The sequence below is a fragment of the Lutra lutra genome, chromosome 11 (genome assembly GCF_902655055.1).
Source record: "Lutra lutra chromosome 11, mLutLut1.2, whole genome shotgun sequence".
NCBI classification, from domain to species: domain Eukaryota; kingdom Metazoa; phylum Chordata; class Mammalia; order Carnivora; family Mustelidae; genus Lutra; species Lutra lutra.
Window position 1 is genome coordinate 108,397,025 of NC_062288.1, and position 22,449 is coordinate 108,419,473.

At 49.7% G+C, this 22,449-nt stretch overlaps 2 protein-coding genes and 1 long non-coding RNA gene across 7 annotated transcripts in view; 2 read left to right on the top strand and 1 right to left on the bottom strand.

Annotated features, from left to right (window-relative positions):
- The window catches only part of ESYT2 (extended synaptotagmin 2), an 80,831-nt gene extending 80,170 nt beyond the window's left edge, over positions 1-661 (bottom strand). For 2 of the 5 annotated variants that reach the window (XM_047695628.1, XM_047695627.1), the window contains exon 1: positions 252-659. In XM_047695628.1, the coding sequence (XP_047551584.1) occupies positions 252-563 (312 nt within the window). In that variant the 5' untranslated portion in view covers positions 564-659. Of the gene's footprint in view, positions 1-251 lie in introns of all 5 variants that reach the window. The other 3 variants (XR_007121588.1, XM_047695626.1, XM_047695629.1) reach the window with 3 other exon arrangements.
- A 254-nt stretch (positions 662-915) lies between these two features.
- LOC125080440 (uncharacterized) lies at positions 916-8,898 on the top strand. The gene is made up of 2 exons (XR_007121392.1): positions 916-3,232; positions 7,665-8,898. It is a non-coding gene; the product is annotated as an uncharacterized LOC125080440 (long non-coding RNA).
- A 994-nt stretch (positions 8,899-9,892) lies between these two features.
- DYNC2I1 (dynein 2 intermediate chain 1) overlaps positions 9,893-22,449 on the top strand; it is a 61,921-nt gene continuing 49,364 nt past the window's right edge. The window contains exons 1-2 of the mRNA XM_047694232.1: positions 9,893-10,146; positions 19,455-19,508. Coding sequence (XP_047550188.1) covers positions 9,908-10,146; positions 19,455-19,508 — 293 coding nt within the window. The 5' untranslated portion in view covers positions 9,893-9,907. The remainder of the gene's footprint in view (positions 10,147-19,454; positions 19,509-22,449) is intronic.

Below are 22,449 nucleotides of genomic sequence, written 5' to 3' on the forward strand. Positions count from 1 at the left end.
TCCCCGCGACCCGCAGCCAGCGCGGCGGCACCGGGCGGGCCGGGGCGCCGCGAGCCCAGCCGCCGCCGCCCAGCGTTCCAGAGGCGCGAGTCAGCAGCAGCGCTGCCGCCGCCGCCCCGCGCCCTCACCTGAGCGGCTCCGCGCGGGCCCGGGGCGGGGCGGCTGGGGCGCTGCCGCGGGGACCCCGGCCAGGAGACGCGGGGGCCGCGAGCGGCGGGGCGGATCCCCGGCCCGCGCGGAGCCGCACTCACCCAGGCCGGCAGGTCGCAGGCGCGCACCCCCAGGCGCACGGCGCGCTCCTCGTCCTCCAGCAGCGCCAGGGCGCGGCACAGGCGGGTGGCCTTGAGGCCGCGGCTGCGCCGGCACCACACGAGCAGCCCGAGCGCCAGCAGCACCCAGCTGAAGCTCAGGCCCAGGTAGCCGAGCGCGTACACCGGCAACAGCAGCGCGAAGCTGCGCGCCAGCTGCGCCAGCAGCCCCGCCACGTCCACGCTCAGCGCCGCGCCCGCGGACTCGGCCTGGGCAGCGCCGGCCTCGGCACCGCGGTCCCCCGCGCCGCTCATGGCGCAGCGTTCGGTCCGCACCCGGACGCGGAGGCTCTGCCCGCGCACCAGCGCCCCTCTGAGGGGACCGCGCCGGCGCTACCGCCCGCCCGCGCTTCCGCCCGCGGGCGGCGTGCGACGTCAGCACGCAGGGTGGGCGGGGCGGCGGCCGGGCGGCGGCCGGGCGCGGGCCTGAGCCGCGGTGCCCAGGAGGGGTGGGCGGGGACGGCTGGGGGACGCCGCCGAGCGCACGCCACCTGAGGCGAGAGCAAGCGCGGGGTCGACGTGAACGTCAGCGCGCGGGGTGGGGCGCCACTCAGGCGGCCCAGCGCGGCCCTGGAACGGAGCCACGTATTCACGATGGGTAGGCGGGGCCGCACTGCTATCTCAGCGCGGGGGCGGGCGGGCGCCCACGGAAGTGGGAGTGGGTGGGGCCGCTCCGGCGGTCGGGCGCGTGGTCACGTGGGGCAGGCGGGGCGGGGCGCGCCTCTGCGGCGGCACAACGCGGCCGCGAGACTGGAGCACGTACCTGACGTCCTCACGCTTCCGCAGGCGCGGACGGGCTGCCGTCTGAGGCGGGGGCGGGCGGGGCTGACGCGTGAAGCCTGCCGCGTGTGACGTCAGCGCGCGGGGCGGGCTCCGGCTGCGGGTTCCCGCGCGGTCGCTGCCGCTGGCGGGGAGCTAGCGGTGCGTGTTCCAGCGCGGGTGTCCGCTTGCCGGCTTTTGGGAAGTTCCGGTTGGATCCGAGCGCACTGCCGCGTGGGTGTGATGGTGCGGCGCCGTGAGGCGGCTGCGGCGGACCGCGGAGGGGGGACGCTCCGTGTCTGGAGGTCTCTCGGCTGCTCGGGGGAGACAGGTCGGTCCGCCTAGTGCGCGGGGAGCGTGAGGACCTGCGGTTTCTGGGGGTCCCCGCCGGTGATTACCTCACGGTCCGGACGCTCAGTCAGGGTCGGCCCCAGGGAAGCGCTGTGGAGCACTGGCTGCGTTCCGAGGGCCGGCAGCGGAGCGAGTCTCTCTCCTTCCTCCTCCGGTCTTCGTTGCCCGCAACCTTGAGCATCCTTCCGAAGGGCGGGGGCTGGGAGCACACGCGCGGTTGCGGCCCTTGACTGGCGCTGTCACCTCGTGTCCCCCAAGCTCCCCCCACCCCAGAGTGACACCTCATGGTGTACCTCGTGTCCCCCGAGCTCCTCCCCCGGAGTGACGACCTCATGGTGTACCTCATGTCCCCCAAGCTCCCTCCCCGGAGTGACGACCTCACGGTGAATCTCGTGTCCCCCAAGTCCCTCCCCTGGAGTGATACCTTATGGTGTATCTCGTGTCCCCCGAGCTCCACCCCCTGGAGTGCCGACCTCACAGTGTACCTCATGTCCCCAGAGCTCTCCCCCCCGCCCCAACGAGTGAAGACCTCACAGTGTACCTCGTGTCCCCTGAGCTTCCCCCGCCTTGTGGTGGGGCCCTGGAGTTCTGACTTGATGGTGTACCTCCTGTTGCACGAGCTCCTCTCCCCCATGGCGGGGATCCTGGAGTGATGACTTGATAACTAGGATGGCTGCAGGGACGAAGCCTGGTATCTTCAGGACAAAACCATGACACTCCACAGACAGCTTTGCCACGTGGAGTGAAACCCCGGCAAGTCGAGGAAGACTGCCGGCTGGAGACGGAAGTGCAATCCCGGCATGGTCAGCGGAACAGGTCACAGACTCAGTGCTCCAGGAGTTCTCCCGGTGGGGGAAGCATTTGCATGTGCTGATCGCAGTGCCCACATCTCATTAATAGTTCAGCCGGGCTCTAAGTCCCGTGAGGGCCATGGCCGTACTGGCAGTGTTTATCATCATATCTCCAGGCTGGCACAGTGCCTGAATGAATAGCCGAGACCTCCCTTCTCCTCTTCAGATCTGTTATAATTATGTTTGCATGTTTGTGTGTGTGGCCATGGAGATTTCTAAACGTATATCAGAAACATTGCTCTAGGATCCAGAACACTCAGTTTTGGGCAAGGACACTCAACCTCAAGCAAGGGAAGAGGTTTTCCTTTTCTTGCTCTTTCCCGTATTACATTTACTTGTAAATATATAAAATGGCCAGTCTCAAGCCTTTTCCTCAGCAACAGCTAAATGTGCTAATGCCAAGTCATACTCAAGACTAAGGTACAAATGCAAGACAATTAATTACCTTGTTAACACAGGAATGGGCATGAACCTTTCGGTCCTGTGGTCTTTCCTCTAATGAGCCCTAGAATAAAATCCTTTAAGGATTTATGAATGAATGCGAACGACATAAAAAGTCTTGCACATCTGCAATGGTTTTTGGCCTGAGTGGCCTAGCGATGTAAAATACACTGAAGAGAAGTGTCCATGTTGGACACCAGTCAACCTCCTGGTCTCAGCTGCCCTCAAAGTTCGGGCCACTTCCCTGTGCTTAATTATACCAGCAAGGCAGAACACATCTCATTCTGAACAGTCTAGTAACAGGCCCAGCTCAGTTAGGTTTTTGCTGGTATTTTTAAACTCCTCAGTCTCCTGGAAGCTCTTCATGTTACCTCCTTCCTCATGTGCCGACACTTAACGAAAGTCACTGTTTTCAGAGGGAAGAAGAACATCATTGTGAGTGATCTAATAAAAAGCTCTAAAGTTTCAGATTGTGCCCTTAACATTTCAAGTTTCAGAGAAAAGAGCTGCCTTCTGTTTAAGGTGAATCCTTTCTGCTTTGTTTCACATCCCGTCTCACCCAAGTCTAGACCTTTATCTTGTCCACGTCTTCTACCTCTTGTTCTAGCTTCTTCCCTATCACCTCTACCATGGGAGCACAATTTGCTTCTCTTCCTTTCATACTACTAACCAGGACTCTTTTTGCCCAAACTCACCAAGACTCCTATCTTTTCTGAGATACTCTTTTGGTGACCCAACCACGTTTTTACCTGAGCCACCTGAGTAGGTTTCTGTGCTATGCAACCGAGAGAATCAGAAAAGGCTTGTTCCTTTCTTGCTTGCTCAGATAATTACAGAAATCTTTGACTTGACTGGTAACCCTTTAATCCTGCTCTTTCAAAGTTGCACAGAGACCATCCCTCCCCACCATAGAGGAGGCAGTGGCAGGCCTACCTGAGGTGGAAGGCCGACTTGTCAGCCTGGTTCTATTAGCAAATAAACGCACACTGAGGATAATGAAAGCCAGGTTTCTTGCTGTTGGAGAATATATTACAAGCATGGAAAGGGAGAATCCAGAAAGAACCCTCGTGTTGGACTGGACTTGGAGGAGGTATGAACTCATGTGTTTTGACATACATGTACAGAGACCCAAAATAGTTACGTCTGTATTAGTGTGTCTATGTGTCATTTTATGTATTTTGTATTTCTGTCTGCTGAGAGTTTCCAGAAGCAATGGTACCCCCATTCCAATAAGCACAAGTAACTCCCAGATTTTGGTGTCTAGATACCATTTTCCAATAAAAGGAACCAGAGATCTCTGAAGAAACAGTTGACTTCAGGAGCAGTGAAAGTACAATATGAGCCTGGAATATTTTGTTGTGCCAGGAGGTAAGAAAATGCTTAGAGAATCATGTGCTATCAAAGGACATGGGGAGCATGTCCTTGACATGACTTGAAGGGCTCTTGCTGATTAAATCTGGGACAATCTGAGCCCCAAAATCAAGGATGACATTGGCAGATTATAGGCCAGGGAGTAAAACAGGAACCCATGAGTCCATTCTGATGTAGCTGAATGAGCGAGTGAGGAGTGTACAGAAAATAGACTGTTGGAGTCACACAGATGGAAAATTCACCTTTTAGCAGTCCCTGTAGTGCAAGAGTGAGTTATCAAGGAAGGCTAAGGGCAGCAGGTGGAAGTTTGATGAGGAATAACACTGGAATATTTCCTACAAGACACTTACCAATTACAAAGGGAAAGAGGAGCACAGCAGCATTCCTTGGGCGTTCTGCCAGAGAGCTTGAGAAAGCTTGACTCAAGTATGGCCTTGGGGCGATGCAATGTAGGGTCTCCCTCTGTTCTCACTGAGGAATTAAATATTCCAGGTCACAAGACTGAAGAGACACAACTATACCCAATGTGTGTTCCTCTGTGGGATCTGGGCTGTGAGGGAAAAGAAGTATTTTGGGGACAATTGGTGGAAAAAGGGGGTCTGTGGTTTGGACAGCAGACCTGTAATGTAACCATGTTGACTTCCTGACTGGCAGGCTGTGGGGCAGAGGCTGTCCTTGTTTTGGGAAAACAAACACTGGAGTATTTTGGAATGATGAGTAATCCTATCTGAAGTTCTTTGTCAAATGACTCAGAACAAGTCTAATAATAATGGGTAAGCATATGTGTAGACAGATGAATGCTGGATGACAGACGAGTGGAGCAAGTGTGCTGGGAGGTTCATGGTGGGAATCTCGGCAATGGAGGCAGGGAGTGCTTTGTACTTGCATACTTTCCAAGTTTGAAGTTAATCCAAAAGTCATTTTTAAAAGTCCACATTTCTATCAAATGGCCAATTCAAAATGCAGATCTGATTGAATCTCTTCCCTGCTTACATATCGTTTGCTTCTAATGTGAAGTTCCAGCTCCTTTGCATGACACACACAGCTTGTCCACATTTGATCCTACTTCTCACCTCACTTCCCAACCTAGGGTCTGCACTGCTGCTCATCCCTCCCAAACCCTGCTGCTACCTGTCTGTGCCTTTGCACCTGCTGTTCTCTGTGCTGGACTACCCTTCTCCCTGATCCTTATGCAAAACTCCTATTCCTCTTTCCAAAACAACTTGTATATCTCTGCTTCTGCGAAGCCTTTTGTGAGATTTCCTTCCTTGACTTATTGTTGTCTATACTTCATGCGTATCTCCATGACTACTTTTATCTGCTGAACATAGTTCAGCCGTCAGGAGCCCCAAGGCAACTCTGTGCATGTGAGGGGGAGCCCTAATATTCTTGGGGGGAAGTCTGAATTAGATGGTACATGTTAGAGCACCCAACTGAAGCCATCTTTCAAATTATAAGCCTCATTCCAGTTTTTATCGTTATTGGATATGATATTTGCATGGGTTCATTAAGTCCTCTGCTCAGGTCTCATTAGGTGAAACCAAGCGTTGCCTTGTTGCCTGAGCTGTGGTCTCTTCTGGAGACCTTCATCTGAGATCCCCTCCCAAGTTCAGTCAAGGTGTTGGCAGAATTCAGTTCACTGCAGCTGTAGGGCTTAAGTCCCTAATTTCTGCTGGATGACATTCAGGGGTCACACTCTGATCCTTCCATGCGCCCCCTCCTTTTGCCCTTCCTGGCATGGCAGTTTGCTGCATCATCTTCCAGGACAGGAGTGCCTCTCAGATGTATCACCTTTGAAAGTCAGGCCCACTCAGGATTATCTCCTTTTTGACCAATTTAGTCCACTGCTCAGTAACCTGACCACGGGAGTAGATCCCATCACATTTACAGGTTTTGCTCACACTCAAGGAGAGAGTATGAAACGAGAGTGGATGCCAGGGGCCAGGACTCTTTGGGCCAGAGTTCTGCCAACCACAATCTCTTCACTGATGGAAGTGTTCCAATTGTGGTTTCATACAGTAGCAGATAATTCATAAACTGATAAAGGAAGGCTCTAATTTTGTTTTTCCACCTATCTTCATCTGCCGTAGATGTTTATAACTTAGATTATAACTTAGGTGCTAATCTATAATAACAATAATAAACTTGTTAACTCACTGTGTGCTTAGTTTGTGATAGGCACTGTTCTGGGGACTTTACGTAATTACTCATCTAATCCTCACAGCTGCTCTACAGAATAGGTACCTTGTAATTTTCATTTTACTGAAGAGCTAACTGAGGCACAAGGTAGTAAAACCAAGTGCCTAGGTTCACACAGCCAGTGAGAGGCTGATCAAACGTCTCACTAGCACGTTAGTTCATTAGTATAACCCACAGGCAGGTTTTCTATCATATCCATGTACACAGACATTAGAGTGACACCAAAATTACCTGACCTTGAAAACCAAAGAGGCTGGGAAAGGAAGGTTCTTGATTTTCGTGACAAATTTGCTTGTTACTGTAAAAAATGTTTATGTTTTTATCATAACCTGGAATTATAAGCTGGTTGACAGTCCAGTGAGGACAGTCCAGTGGGTCCAGAGATGGACACACGTGTTTAAATTCTAGAAAAGAGGATGTAGGAGAACTTTAACAAAGCAGTGGGACCAGATGTGAGCAGAGGAGGGTCTGTGCAGAGGTGCTGCAGCTAAGTCTCTGGTGGGGGGGGGGGGAAGGGCCGAGAAGCAGGCTGCACAATGGCTGCAAAGCCCCCGAAGCCCTCACTGCTAGCTCCCTCTTGTCTCCAACCCCTGTCCCTCAGCCTGCAAACACAGCATTCTTTTCTGGTTTTAATGACTTACAATTGCCCAACAACGCTTTAAAGCTTCACATCATGCCATTTTGAGGCCCTTCACCAACTGGCCGTGTCCTCTTTCCATCCACCTCTCTGACCATCTCATGCCACTCCATGCCCCCACCACTTTCACTCACGTACTCTGTGCTGGACACCTGCTCTGCTCCAGAGGTCACTTGCCATATGGGGCTTTGAGCACGTGAAATGTGGCTGGTCTGAACTGAGGTGTGCTCTAAGTATAAAATACACACTGGATTTTGAAGATCGTGTAAGAAAAATGTAAAATAACAACATATTAAATGTAATATGATAAAATAACATTTTATATGTGGCTACATTATTAAATTTGATTTCATCTGTTTCTTTTTACTTTTTAAGGTGTGGCTATTAGATAATTAATAATGGTCTATGTGGCTTGGATTATATATCTATATGCTTTCTTCTACAGCACACTTAAAGGAACAATCATATTTTCTGGAACCCACCAAAGCCTTCCTCTCTCTGTGCTTGGGCCCGTATTTGTTTTCCCCTCAAGATGTTCTTTCCCAGCCTCTCTGGGAAATTATGTGTCCTTTCCAAACTCAGTTATTTTTTCTGGACAGCTGTCTGTCACCTCCTCACTCACTGCTCTTACATGTTCACATTATTTAGCAGCGTTTGCCTATTTCTCTGTCCCAGCAATCATGAGCTACTAGAGGTCCAGAGAGTGTTTATGTAGCTTTCTATCTCTAGCCCTTTGTCATTTCCCAGGTCATCAGATGAACTTCGGAAGGCATCTACTGAGTAAATGAACACAACAAAAGAAATAGTACAAGATAAAATGGAACTGCCGATCAAATGAGTTATTTAGAAAATAGTTGTTTTAAAAAGTCTGAGGAGAGAAATGCTCTCTCCATAGGCATTTATTCAGCAGCTGTGCTGGGGATAGGGAGCAAGAGGAGACTGCCTTCACCAAGCCCGTGAATAGGGTGCATCTGAGGAGCTTGAAGTCATGCCATTTGCTGATGAAGGATGGAAGCAGGGAGTGGGCTGCAGTGGAAATAAGGGGCAGAGTCAACACATGATTATTTTGAAAGGCATCTGGTTGCACTTGAGACCCATGTCTGTCACATGGTGTGCATGACTTTTTCCTCATAGTCAACAGAGTCCGAAGCTTTTCTAGAATCCGCTGTTTTCTCGGTTGACAAAGAGTGCTTAAAAGCCTGGACTCCGGCATCAACCCATCCACCAGCTTGACTTTGTGAGTTTAGGCAAGTGAATTAACCTTTCTGGCCTTCAGTCTCCTCATCTGGAAAACAGCATGTCTACCTCACAGGGATGCCACGAGAATGAAGCAAATGGCCCAATGGAAAGTTTGAGTTTGGTGCCTCACTTGGAGCAATTCCTCAAATATCACAGCTCTCACTGAAACTACCTTTCCTACCTTCCTTTTCTGTTATGTTCTTTCTAAAGGGTAAATGAGTGAGGTTAATGAGTTCTTCCTAAAGGGTTAATGAGTGAGAAAAGAAAGTAGTGATATGCCCAGGACCAGAGTACAATGAAATATAAAAGGCATTTTAGATCTGCTATTAATTTCTCTAAGGCAAGAAGCTAGGTAAATGGCCTTTGAAACAAAGTAGATCCCATAAAACTGTAAACTGGTTCATAATAGTATATGATTCAAAAACACGACATCTGCAAAATAAATTTTGTATTTCCAGGAAAACGTTATCCGAAGCACAGACTACTAATAACATGCTCACAGATGTACTCCCTAATACATGATTTGAGAGTCTACTCTTTTTTGTGTGCGTGAAATATTAAGGGGAATCTTTCCTTAGTAATATTTGCATACCAAACATGCAGAAGAATCTGTGGAAACAGCTAAACATTTAGTTATGATTATAACGTGCATCACTGGGTTAGGACCAGCCCTGTTCAGTCTGGCATGCTTAAGATGGACTTCTATATTAAGCTTCAAATAAAATAATTCTGATAAATCTGAGACGCAGAATATCTTAGTGTTTCAGTTCTCTTGTCTTTTGTCTTATATAAAAAGTCATTCTTCCAACAATTACGTTTTTTAAAAGAGACTTTATTTGACAGAGATCACAAGTAGGTAGAGAGAGAAAAGCAGGCTTCCCGCCAAGCAGAGAGGGATGCGGGGCTGGATCCCAGAACCTGGGGATCACCTGATCCGAAGGCAGACGCTTTAACCCACTGAGCCACCGAAGAGCCCCTCAACAATTAACGTTTTCAAACCTGTTATTCCCAGTCCCTCTCGCTCTCTCTTTTTTAAAGATTTTATTTATTTATTAGAGAGGAAGGGAAGCAGGCTCCCTACGGAGCAGAGAGCCCGACGCTGGGCTGGATTCCAGGACTCTGGGATCATGACCCAAGCCCAAGGCAGAGGCTTAACCCACTGAGCCACCCAGGCGCCCCTATTCCCAGTCTTTTACAGGGTGTGTATTATCCAGTACATACATAGTGAAACAATTTCTAAGGTGCAAAGCCATACACAGATGGAAAGCTCTTTTCCTAATCTACTGTATATTTGCTAGGTCGAGTTTTGGGGTGCTTAGTTTTCTTGCTTTTAAGAGGTGGGACATGAGATTGCTTCCTGATGCTGCTTCAGGACCTAAGTATAGCGCCCTCCAAGTCCCTGGTCGGTGGGCTCTGAGGATACGGGCACCAGGAACTGGAGTTTTAGCTGCTTAAGTAGAAGTTGGCTCAGGAGCATGCCTCAGTTTCCTCCTTGTAGCTCCGGGTGTCCAGCGACGCTTGCTCAGCTCTGGTCCTCCCAATCAGGCCAGCTAAATTACCGCACCGAGACCTGCGCCCCCCAACTCAACCGAGCGCTGAGCGGGCAGGAGACCCGAACCGCGCCCCCTCCCTTTCCACTCCACTAAATGTGCTTGGCCGTAGCGTGTTGGGTGTGTTGGGGTATTGGTTAGCCGGTCCAGCAATCGCTCGGCCCTCCGTTGCTTCGGCCTGTTGGTTGCTCGGAGCCACGGATGCGCAGGCGCGCCGGGGACGGCCGCGGGGCACTTTGGGACACCTGTGGCTCGGCGCTCTTCTCCTTATGCCTGCCAATTGCTCGGAGCTGGGAGGGCCAGGAGCGCGCTCGGGGCAGCCGCGCGGCATGCCGGGACGGCGGTCGTTCGGCCCTCCGCTGCTCACGCCTGCCAGTTGCTAGGAGCCGGGGACGCCGGCCGGCGGTCCGGGCCTTCGATCCGCGATGGAGCCCGGGAAGGTGGGTGCGAGCGGGGCGCGCGCGGGGCTGGTCTGGGGGTCGTCCGTGGGCCCGGAGCGCACGGCTGTCGGCGTCCAGACCTCCCTCCCGCCGTGGTCGGGTCGCGCGCCGGGCGGTCTCGGAGTGGGTCCCGGGAGGCGGGCGGCAGGATGCGCGCGTCGCGTCAGCCGGGCTGCGGCGGGGACGGGTCTCAGCCGAGGGGCGGTGTGGCCGGGCGGGGGCCGCCCCCTCCGCCCCGTCTGGGCGGCGTTAGCACGGTGGGGGCGGGCGGGCCGACGCGCCTGCCCTCCCCGACCCGGCGGCGGGAGCGCGGTCCGGCTACAGGCGCCGGACTCCGGGCCTCTGCGGTGGCCCGCGGGGCGTCGGGACACGGGCCTGCGCTGTCCTTGCTGCTGCGGTCGGGCCGTAGCAGGAGCCGCTGCTCGGGCCTCGCGGAGGGCCGGGGCCGGGACGCGGGCGAGCGCCGAAGAGCGTGAGAACGGCGCCCCCGACCGTCGGACGTTCCCGTAGCTTCCCAGGGGACTCGTGCGCGCGGAAGGGCGAGGGCCGCGGTGTGCGTGCTCTTCGGACTTTCCTTCCCTTTTTCTCGTGTTTTCTTCCCTCGTTTACTTGTAACGTGTCAGAGAATGTCCTTCGTTTCTGGGGCGTGCGGTGGGGGCTCTAGGACGCACCTTTCACCTTCCCGCGGGTTGGTTAGGGAGTGAGTCTCCTCCACGGCGCTCCGGGTCTCCCAGCTTCCCGGCACTGCCCGCTTCCATTCCCTTCCCTTAGGTTTTCTTTTTTCTTTTTTTCTTTTTCTTTTTCTTTCTTTCTTTCTTTCTTTTCTTTCTTTCTTTCTCTCTCTCTCTCTCTCTTTCTTTCTTTCAGATTTTATTATTTGTTTATTTGACAGAGATCACAAGTAGGCAGAGCGAGAGAGGGAAGCAGGCTCCCTGCTGAGATCATGACCCCAGCCGAAGGCAGCGGCTTAACCCACTGAGCCACCCAGGCGCCCCCCTTCTGTTTTCATAAGTCATTTTTAACTTGGGTTTTCTGTGATTTTTAAAAAAATAGGTGGATTTTTGAAGTCAAAAACCAGTGCATGCTATACAAGCAGCGTTCACGGCAGAGCTAAGTAGTGCGAAACCACCGATAGAGAAAATGCAGTCCTGTGTCCCTCAACTTGTACTGCTCAAGAACTATTTCTGGAATAAGTTTTCTTCCCTTCAATTAATTGTGTAGTTGACTTCATAGTTGGACCATGCCCTTCTTAAATGGTCCTTTGATTTTCCTGTAGTTTGTGTTTACCTTCTCTTTGGCAAAACAAATGCCTTTTTTCTTAACCTTATCACTTAAGATATTTTAACCTATTAATCAGTCATATCTGTTTAATAAGTGTACTTTAAAAAATTCTTTCAAGTTTGCGGACTTTCTGTTTTTTTTTTTTTTTTTTTTTAATTTTATTTATTTATTTGATAGACAGAGATCACAAGTAGGCAGAGAGGCAGGCAGAGAGAGAGGAAGGGAAGCAGGCTCCTGGCCAAGCAGAGAGCCCGATGCGGGGCTCCATCCCAGGACCCTGGGATCATGACCTGAGCCAAAGGCAGAGGCTTTAACCCACTGAACCACCCAGGTGCCCTGGACTTCTGTTCTAATCAGGACTAGGTCCCCTCCCTCCCCCGCAGACCTCAGAGCAATCATCTGAGAATTTCTTTTCTTTACTTCTGGGTTGGATCTACTGTTTTTTTTGGACCCAGTCTCATCAGCATTCTTGAAATCCCCCCTTTTTTCTCTGGAGTAAATCCTCAAGTACCTTTTTAAATAAGGTTATATAGGAAGGAAGCTATACTCTAAGAACGTCTTTATTATATTGATACACTTGTTTGAGACTTTGGCTTAGCACAGAATTCTAGGATCAGAATTAATTTCTCCAGGACTTTGAAGATTTATTCATTTATCTGAGAGAGAGAGAGAGAGCATGAGCTCAGAGTGAGGTAGGGGCAGAAGGAGAGGGAGAGCAAGAAACAGACTCCCCACTGAGTGTGGAGCCTGTTGTGGGGCTTGGTCTTAGGATTCTGAGATCATGACCTGAGATGAAATCAGACACTTAACTGACTGAGCCACCCAGGTGCCCCATAATTTCTCTAGGACTTTGAAGGTATTCTGCTTTCATCTTGTAGCAGCCAGTTTGGTTGGTGAGATATTTTTATAAATAACATTTTCTTTCTTTCCAAAAGATTTAACAACCTTGTCTCTGGTGTTCAGGACATATATGGCAGTTTATTGTGGGTCTTTTAAAAAATTCATTATTTTTGACATTTGATTATCCGTTTCAAAATGAAAACTCAAGTCTACCTTTACTTTTAGGACTTTTTTTTTTCCTCTTCTATATTTCCTTCTTTCTGTTTTCCCCATTCTTTTTGGACCTCTGTTTCAGTCTCCTGTTAGATGTTGAATTCATGACTCATATTTTCCATCTTTTTTACTTCCTTTTTCTATATTCTGATTTCTCCAGCTTTGTTAGCTTCATCTATTTCATTGTTAATTCTAATTTAGTTAATTAATTTTGAAAGCAGAGAACTTTTATTACTTGTTGCAAATAAAGAGGTAGGTAGCTCTTTTTTTTTTTTAAGTTTTTATTTATTCATTAGAGCAAAACCAGGGGGAGCAGCAGGCAGAGGGAGAGGAAGAAGCAGGCTCCCCACTGAGCAGGGAGCCTGATGAGGGACTCCATCCTGGAACCCTGGGCTCATGACCTGAGCTGAAGGCAGAAGCTTGGCTGAACGAGGCACCCAGGTGCCCCATTTTTAAAAAGATGGGGGGGTGGGTAGTGGGAGAGGGAGAGAGAATCTCAAGCAGACTCCTTGCTGAGCATGGAGTCCCACTCGGGGCTTGATCCTGTGACCCTGAGAGCACAAACCTGAGCTGAAACCATGAGTCAGACGCTTAACCTACCACACCACTCAGGCGCCCCAAAGAGGGAGATAGTTCTCAAGGCACTGTCTCTCCTTGAGGTTAGAGCAGGAAGCTTTTTTGTTTTTTAAATTAAACTTTAAAAAGTTTGTTCCAGTGTAGTTAACATACGGTGTTATATCTATTTCAGGTGTGTTGTATGGCGATCTGACAATTTCACACGTCATGCAGAGCTCATCAGACACGTGCACTCCTTAATCCCCATTGCAAGTTTAACCCATTCCTCTCCCCCCCCGTAACCATCAGTTTGTTCTCCATAATTAAGAGTGTTTCTTGACTTTTCTCTCTTTTCCCTTATGCTCTTTTCTTTTGTTTCTTAACTTAGCTGCCAGTGAAATCGTATGGTATTTGTTTTCCTCTTACTGACTTATTTCACTTGGCATAGTACTTTCTAGTTCCATACATGTCCTTGGATATGGCGAGATTTCATTCTTCTTTATGGCTGAGTAATATCTCGTTGTGTATATATACTTTTTTTTTTTTTTTAAAGATTTTATTTATTTATTCGTCAGAGAGAGAGAGAGAGAGCGAGCACAGGCAGACAGAGCGGCAGGCAGAGGCAGAGGGAGAAGCAGGCTCCCCACAGAACAAGGAGCCCGATGTGGGACTCGATCCCAGGACTCTGGGATCATGACCTGAGCCGAAGGCAGCGGCTTAACCAACTGAGCCACCCAGGCGTCCCTATATACATGTTTTTTATCCATTCATCAATCAGTGGACGCTCGGGCTGTTTCCATAATTTGACTAGAATAGATAATGCTGCTACAAACATTGGGATGCATGAGTCCCTTTGAATTACTATCCTTTTTTTTTTAAATAAAGATTTTTCCTTATTTCCTTGGGTCATTTTTTTAGGGTCATTTTCTCCATTTGTTTTTCTTGATTCTTCTCTTTCTTATATTGGTGTTTTCTCAACTGAATGACTTTTCATATTTATGAATGAAACACCTGGTTTATTAAAGTAAGTTATTTGAATAGTAGGGGCTTGCTCTCAGTCTTCTCCTTGAATTGTTTGCAAAGCCCTTGTTTTTGAACCACTGAGGTAGGGTTCCAGAGAGGCACAGAACACAGGGATTACTGAGGCTTTCCACTCCCCAAACCATTTAATATCACACATGTATTTCTCTATTAGATCCCTCCCAGCTGCATTCTCTCCTATGTCTTTTTGTGATTCTGGCTGACATAGTTCACCTAGTTGATTACATTTTGCATTACTTTAAATTATTTGGGGGGTTGTTTTCTAATACCTATTTATAAAATAAACATTTCAAAGTAGCAAAAGCAGCTATTTCCTGGAAGCTAATGAGTCCCCATATTAGCTTCTCATTTGTAAGTTGGTCATTAACTTTTTAGGAAGTTAATCTATTTGTCATGAGAACCTTATTATGCAATTATTATAGTGCTACAGGATTAGTGTATTTTGTTCCATAAAGTCAAGGGGAGGGTAAAGCCTCTATGCAGTGACTGGAATGAAATTGTCCTGGACTTGGTGGTGTTTACTGTCCCCTTATCATGTACCAAACTTTTCGTTAGGTTTGTGTCAGTATATTTATTTGCTGACATCACTTCTATCACTAACATAACCAGTTTTGGGTCCTTTATTTCTACTAAGATCATGACAAGGCTCTGTATTTTGTAGCTATTTTTAGAAAACTTAAACTTAATGGTGTGTTTGCTGGCTTTACACCTGCTGGATAAAGGTAGTGACAGTTTTCAGTGTTCTTTTTTTTTTTTTTTTAAAGATTTTATTTATTTATTTGACAGACAGAGATCACAAGTAGGCAGAGAGGCAGGCAGAGAGAGAGGAGGAAGCAGGCTCCCCGCTGAGCAGAGAGCCCGATGCGGGGCCTCGATCCCAGGACCCTGAGATCATGACCTGAGCTGAAGGCAGCGGCTTTAACCCACTGAGCCACCCAGGCGCCCCGTGTGTTCTTTTTTTTTCATTTAAGATTTTATTTATTTATTTGACAGACAGAGATCACAAGTAGGCAGAGAAGCAGGCAGACGGGGGTGGGGGCAGGCTCCCCACTGAGCAAGGAGCCTGACACAGGGCCCGATCCCAGGACCCTGAGATCATGACCTGAGCCAAAGGCAGAGGCCTAACCCACTGAGCCACCCAGGCACCCCTCAGTGTTAGTTCTTTAAAATTGCTTTAGTTTACGTTGCTTCCAGTGTTTGACTTTTATTAATTTTTATGCTCAATGAAAATTTTAGAAGCTTCTAAATTTTTCTGTTACATACCAAACAGTTGGTAATGTGTGAGTTTATTATCATGAAACTTATTAATCATAGCTTGAAAGGTATAAACACATATATGTGTGTGTGTGTGTATATATATATATATATATATATATATGTTTAGATTTTCCTTAGAAGAAAATAAATTTCTTGTTTTTCTTTTTCAATGTTGATATGAAATTGGAATCGCTGTGTTCAGCCAATCACTGTAACTGCTCTTAACAGTTTAGGTCAGGGTGGTGTTACTTCTTCTGTTTCTGCAAAGGATGCATGTTCTAGGGCAAATACCCTGGGCTCTCAGAGAGTTGGTCCTCACTAACCCACTTTCATGTTGAAGAGACCCGTATGAAGAGACCTGACTAACATTTAGGGGCTTCTGGCAGCCTAAGGCTATGTCCCTGTGATTACCCAGCCGCCTTGGAGTTCCTGTCTGGCAAAGCCCAGGGCTGTCGTAATAGCGGTGTGTTTGGCCAGCACCTGGACAGGCCTGTCCCCCCTTTCTAGTGCATTTACAGTTTTGCGTCCTTCCTCTGTCCCTCTGAGATGTCTCTGTGTCTCTACAGCCCAGGAGTGTTTCTCTCTAGGACCTGAAAGCCATCTTGGAAATGGAATCCTCAGGAAGGATGAGGCCTCTGCCTCTAGGTCTCTATGGGAAGGTGGGCTCCTGACTTCTGTAGCTGCCAGCCCACAGCCACAGCTGGCCTGGCTGCACTGATGCCGACCACCCCGCGTGGTTGTCTCTCTTCCCCGGCTGCTCTGTGTGAAGCACCCAGCCAGCCTTGTGCAGATGGGAACGGAGCTCAGCTGCCCCTGCTGTCGGCAGTTTCTCTTTGACAAACTCCCCACACTGCTAATCGCATTCAGCTCCAGAACGGACTCGGTCTACTGTCAGCCTCCCCCTTGCAAGTCAGACTGTGCCGTCGGAGCTGAGGTGTTCTGTGCCTGGTGCGGTGTCTGCGCAGTAGGACCCTGGTTTGCAGAGACACGCGCACCACCTGGACTTTGACATCTGGAATGGTGGAAATGACCTGCACAGGCTCAGGCAGCCGGTGTGCCTGTCAGTGTGCTACGAAGCAGGGACTATAGGGCAGAGCAGAGGAGCCGTCAGTAATCCAGTTCACTTTATTACTCGAGCACCAGTAATTTGTTTCTAAGTGATCGAATTCAATAATATAAAACATTTTCTAGCATTAAGGGGTAATTTTTTTAAAAAAAGATTTTATTTATTGACAGACAGAGATCACAAGCAGGCAGAGAGGCAGACAGAGAGAGAGGAGGAAGCAGGCTCCCCGCTGAGTAGAGAGCCCGATGCGGGGCTCGATCCCAGGACCCTGGGATCATGACCTGAGCCGAAGGCAGAGGCCTTAACCCACTGAGCTACTCAGGTGCCCCTAAGGAGTAATTTTTAAAAAGAGAGCTAAAGGTAAATTATGTCTGAGTCTGAAAGCTGTGTATGAGCCAGCCTCCCCTCTTTGCGTCTTTAGGTAAATGCACTAGTTAGTCTGTTGCTCTGTGGGCTTGGTAGGCCACCCTTCTGTGGCTTCCGGTGTCCCTGGGTGCTATGAACTAGATCCCCTGGGTTGGACCAGTGGTGCTGTAGATACAGACCACGTGACTGCCACAGTATGAAAGGCTGGGCTGGGTTTGGGGCAGTTGAACTGGGTAGGAAGAGTGGATTTCTTTCACTTTGGGAAACATGTTACAAGAAAAAGTAGTAGGACTCGATGATGGGTTGCATCTCATCTGAGAACGGAATGTCGGTGCCCTGTCCATGAGGCCAGTCTTGGCATGCAGCCCAGCCACGGCGACCAACAACCAGTATGCTGAGGGCAAGGGTGCTTAGCCTCCAGGTGTCAGGAGCTGTGGGAACTTATTTCAAACAATTTGTGGAAAACAAGACAACCTAAGACTTTTAAGCCTTTATTAACATGCAGCTAACCAGTTCAACGGACATTTAGCTTGAACGTTTGGCAAGCAAGCGAGTGTTTGCTCAGCTGAGAAGGTGCTGGGCTGTGAAGACATCGGGTGGCTGCGCAGTGTTGCCAGTCCAGGATGTCCCGGCAGCCCCTGGGTTGGATGGTGTGACTGGTGGAAATTATATCCCCTGAGGGGTTTGGAGGCAGGTCCCGGTGGCTGAGCTCTTTAGTTGGGGCAGTGTCCTGGCATCTGTATGCTTTGGGGAAACTGCTTTTTGGGAATAGGGAAGTGGGGTAGAGGGATGACTGGAGGTAATGGGCCTGGGGCGCGACCCCAAGAGGGAGACTCTGGCTTTCCTGCCTCTGAGTCTGGCTCGAGAGCAAACAGTAAATGGTGTGCTGCAGGAAAAGGAAGGGACCCAGGAGGAGATACTCTGCAACCCCTGCCTCCCGAAAGGATGGCAGGTGAGGTGCCCATGCTCCCACTCCCTCCTGCGGGGTTTCCTGGGGTGTCAGCATGAGGTGGAAGAGAAGTGCCAAGAAGTCCGCAGAAGTCCTGCTGTACACCAGGGGCAGATGGACCGCACCATGAGGTCTGTCCGAGGCACTCCCTGCACAGTGCTCCGGAGAGCCTCGTGGTAATCGGGCATCAGTCAGCCAGTTCACGGGGGGTTTGGGTGAGATGCTGGTCAGTACACGGGGCTCTTTCTGCAGGCACTGCTCATTTTACATGCAGCGGACCCACAGCCCAGGGTCACCCGGCATGGACATTGACGTCATGGAGTTGAACTCTCAGGCTTGCCTGTGTGTGGACTGAGCAGTCCTGGAGCTTGAAGAGTTTGCTCTGTAGGCAGCTCCCTTCTTTTCGTTTTGTTTTCAGGGTGGAGTTTATTCCCCTTGTAGGGGCAAGCGCTGCCTTTTTTATTCTGTACTTGGAGAGACCAGAGTTTAACTGATGTCTCCGTTCCACAGGGCAGGGACTGAAATGCTGGTGGATTTGGTCTTTAAGAGGCCTTGGCTGAGTAGAGGGTAAAAAAGACAAAAGACTCCTGGTCTGACGCACTCTGTCCTCACCTATCTCTGCAGAGTTCCTGAAAATACGTGTGATACGTGGGGTTGGGATAGGGCATGAGGGAGCCGTGTGTTATTTTATAAAATAGACCTTTAATTTTTTTTTTTCATAACATAAGACATTTAAAAGAGAAAACAAGGAAGGAAAATCTTTAGGGGTGAGTAAGGCCATTTGCCTGATTTTCAAGTGCCCGAGCTTGGGCTGGTAAAAGAGGCAGAAGGAAGGTCTGTGGTCTGTTGGGGAGCTGCCCCTCCGGGGTTTTGCCGAGCAGCGTGAGTCATGTAATCACTGCCAGGAGGGGGTCCGGTCCACAGGCCCTGGCTGGTGCCCTTCCACTCTCGGGGTCTCTAGCCCTTGTCCTCTCCCAGGGGCACACAAGCTCTCTGTTGAGTTTGGACCATTTGTTTGGAGAAGGGCCATGTTAAACCTCTACACAGAGCAGTGAACTTGAGACAGAGTTTTAAGGTTCAGAAACTCCAAGTCACAGCTATGCTAATTGTTGCTGACCATCTTACACCGTATCTTACCAAGGACGCCTTTTGTTAAATCAACCAATCTGTAAAAAAATAAATTTTCTCAAAGGGAAAATGAAATAATCTGGGTAAATCTGCCTTTTTGTCTGTAGGAAACATCCTTGATTAATTTCTGTAGTGAATTCCTTCATTATCTAAGTGTGTCTTCCACGTGGCAGGTGACCTGTGTCTGGGTGTTTATGGAGGGGTCCTGTTGTGCAGGCTTAGTACCTGGGGGGTGGGAGGGGGTGCGGCCTGCTGGGCAGGGACACTCCAGGGGCATCTGCTCTGTTGGCAGACAGAAATACTGCTGGGCAGTGGGACTGGGCATTGACAGGCATTGGGTGACATGGGGAAGGTGGGGGGGTGTGTTTTACCTGCACTTACGAAGTAGCCAGAGGAACACATTCTGTAATTATTTATAGGTAATTTTAGACTAGGGAATAATTTTTAAAAATGTGTATTACTATTATCTCTTCTTCTAGTAGGTAGTAATTTATTGCATGTGAAGGACTCATTGCCATTGACTTAAATGGCCTAGTGAAAAAGCAGCTCACTAGATGTACAAAATTAGTTTTTTAAACGTTAAAAATTCTAACTTTATACTTTTCTTTTTAGAGAAGAACAAAAGATGATACTTGGAAAGCAGATGACCTCAGAAAGCATCTTTTGGTACTGTCTCTGAAAGACTTGAGTTGGGGTCCTTTTGGAGCTTGGATGGTTTCACCTGCTTCTCAACTTGGCTTCTGTGTGGCTCATTTCAGAAGTGTTTTTGACCGAGAGATAAAGCCGTATGGTTAATAGGTCTGGAACTCTGGTGGGACAGGGTTGCCCCCTTCAACCCCACTTCCCAGCAGCTGCATCAGGTTTCTGTTATGGGTCAGGGCTTGGGCCGTGTGTGTTTGTGTGTGTGTGTGTGTTTGGTGTGCACTGAGTACACATGTGGTGTGTGCACACCTGTATGTCTATGATATGTGCACACGTTTGTGGTTTCTCTGTGCAATACATGTGCATGTGTGTGTGTGTCTGTGGTGCACACTGAGTAAACATGTATGTGTGGTGTGTGCACACATGTGGCTTCTCATGTGGTATGTTTGCACGTGTGTGTTTGTGCCTGTGTTCATGTATGTGTGTATGTGTCTGTGTGTGGTGTGCATTGAGGGCACGTGTGGTGTGTGCGGTATTGCACACACGTGGCTTCTCTGTGTGGTACATTTGCATGTGTGTTTGTGCCTGTGTTCATGTATGTGTGCATGTGTCTCTGTGTGCATCTGGTGTGCATTGAGTGCACACGTGTGGTGTGTGCACATGTATGTGTGTGGTATGGGCACTCATGTGGCTTCTCTGCGTGACGTGTTTGCACATGTGTGTTTGTGCCTGTGTTCATGTATGTGTGCATGTGTCTCTGTGTGTGCATCTGGTGTGCATTGAGTGCACGCGTGTGGTGTGTGCACATGTATGTGTGGTATGGGCACTCATGTGGCTTCTCTGCGTGACGTGTTTGCACGTGTGTGTTTGTGCCTGTGTTCATGTATGTGTGCATGTGTCTCTGTGTGTGCATCTGGTGTGCATTGAGTGCACACGTGTGGTGTGTGCACATGTATGTGTGTGGTATGGGCACTCATGTGGCTTCTCTGCGTGACGTGTTTGCACGTGTGTGTTTGTGCCTGTGTTCATGTATGTGTGCATGTGTCTCTGTGTGTGCATCTGGTGTGCATTGAGTGCACACGTGTGGTGTGTGCACATGTATGTGTGTGGTATGGGCACTCGTGGCTTCTCTGCGTGACGTGTTTGCATGTGTGTGTTTGTGCCTGTGTTCATGTATGTGTGTATGTGTCTGTGTGTGGTTTATTAGAGGGAGCTTTGGGTTGTGAAAACGAGTACAAGCCAGCCCCCTCTGGAACGGAGTGGGGAGGCCGGCAGGGGCCGCGCTCGGGCTCCGCCCCTCCACCATCCCCTGCAGACCCGGCAGGAAGAGCGGCATCTCCCGGCGGATGCTGTTTGACTCTCCGGGCGGGAGGAGGGACGGTTCCCTCCTGGCCTGGCAACAGCTCAGCCAACAAGAAGCCCCTCCACTTCCCGGCTCCCAGTTCACACCAGCAGACTTTGAGCTCACAGCAGCCCCTCCTCCCAGCGCCCCCTCCTCTGTGGAGGGGCCTCCTCTCCTTTGCTCCGCAGAATCCCCTACGGTTCTGCCACAGCTTAACTGTCCCAGAATGCAATTCTCCGTTCCCGAAGAAACCCATTTCTGCTGGTGACGTAACTGGCAGTTTTATTTCTAAGGTTAACGGGTTGAGATCAAGACCTGAGAATTTTATAAGAGGGGGGCGGTCAGTCCTTGTTCTTTGAGTTGGACCCAAGCTGTGGTGTCTCAGAGACTTTAAGACAAAGCTTCAACATCCTGTTCTTTTTCTTCCTGTTCCCTGTAGTATTTCAGCTGTGACTTGCCAGCACTGTGACTTGCCAGCAAACGTGAATGTCTCTAATGAACGGGCGCCCGTCGCCAGTCATAGGCGAGCTCAGTCTGATCCCCTGACCGATTCGGAGACGTCTTCCAGGCCCCACTTGCTGGGCTGCAGAGCAGTGGAAGCCAGTGTTGAGACCCCTCGCTGAGTGTGACCCAGATTCCAAATTCTGCTTTTTTTCTCCTGGTTTAGGCTGCACGATCAGGTGTTCCCAAGGAAGATAAGAAACACAGAGAAAAGAAGCTGCATAAGGAATCAGAAATGGACCTCCCTGAAAACAAAGAGCCCAAGCCCAGGGACCCAGACCGAGACACCAAGTACAGAGAGAGGCCTGGCGAGAGAGACGGCCACCCCGCCAGGGACAACCCTCATGGGGACAGAGACAGAGAAAAGCAAAGGGAAAGGAAAAAGGACTCCAGAGACCGGGACAAGGAAAGGCATAAAGAGAAATCCCGAGAACAGGACACAGAGAAGTCTCACGGTAAAGGAAAAGACAGGGGGGACAAGGACAGAGACCGCAGAGCCAGAAGGGAGGAGCCCAGGCAGACGGCTGCCCACCATAACCTGCTGGGCCGGCAGCCCCTGGACAGAGTGGAGCGCAGGATGGGAGCAGGTGCGTGTCCCGTGCGGAGCCGCAGCCGCAGCCACTGTGTGGCTCTGGAGTCCCTCCTGCGGCAGTGCTTAGCCGCCGGCTGCAGCCTGTCTGTCTGTCTCGCTGAAAGAGCTTTGTGCTCGGGGCCTTGCCCTCTTTCGCGGTGCTGCTCGTCGTTGTGTTTCTTTCATGGTTTGCCTAAGTGGCTTAGCTTGACCTTGAAGGTACAGGCCTCCGGGTGTCTGTGTGTGTGTGTGTACTTTTCAACTTTCTTTTTGGCATTTTCAAAACTCATTTCAGTGAGTGAAAAGAGTAACAGTTTTCTCATTACTTGCTAGAGGTTTACTATCGAAACACATTTTAGATGACCTAACTAAAGTTCAGCCCACATTGTAAATAAACAGAAATAGTGCTCTTTAATAAGAATTCCTCAAAAGTGTCAGTTTTATTCCAAACAAGATTTAAATGCTTTTATCTGATTCCCAGGAATTCTAAGATAAATGTGCATACTGCCCTCCCCACGTAAGTATTGTCAGTTTTGTACTATACAAATAGT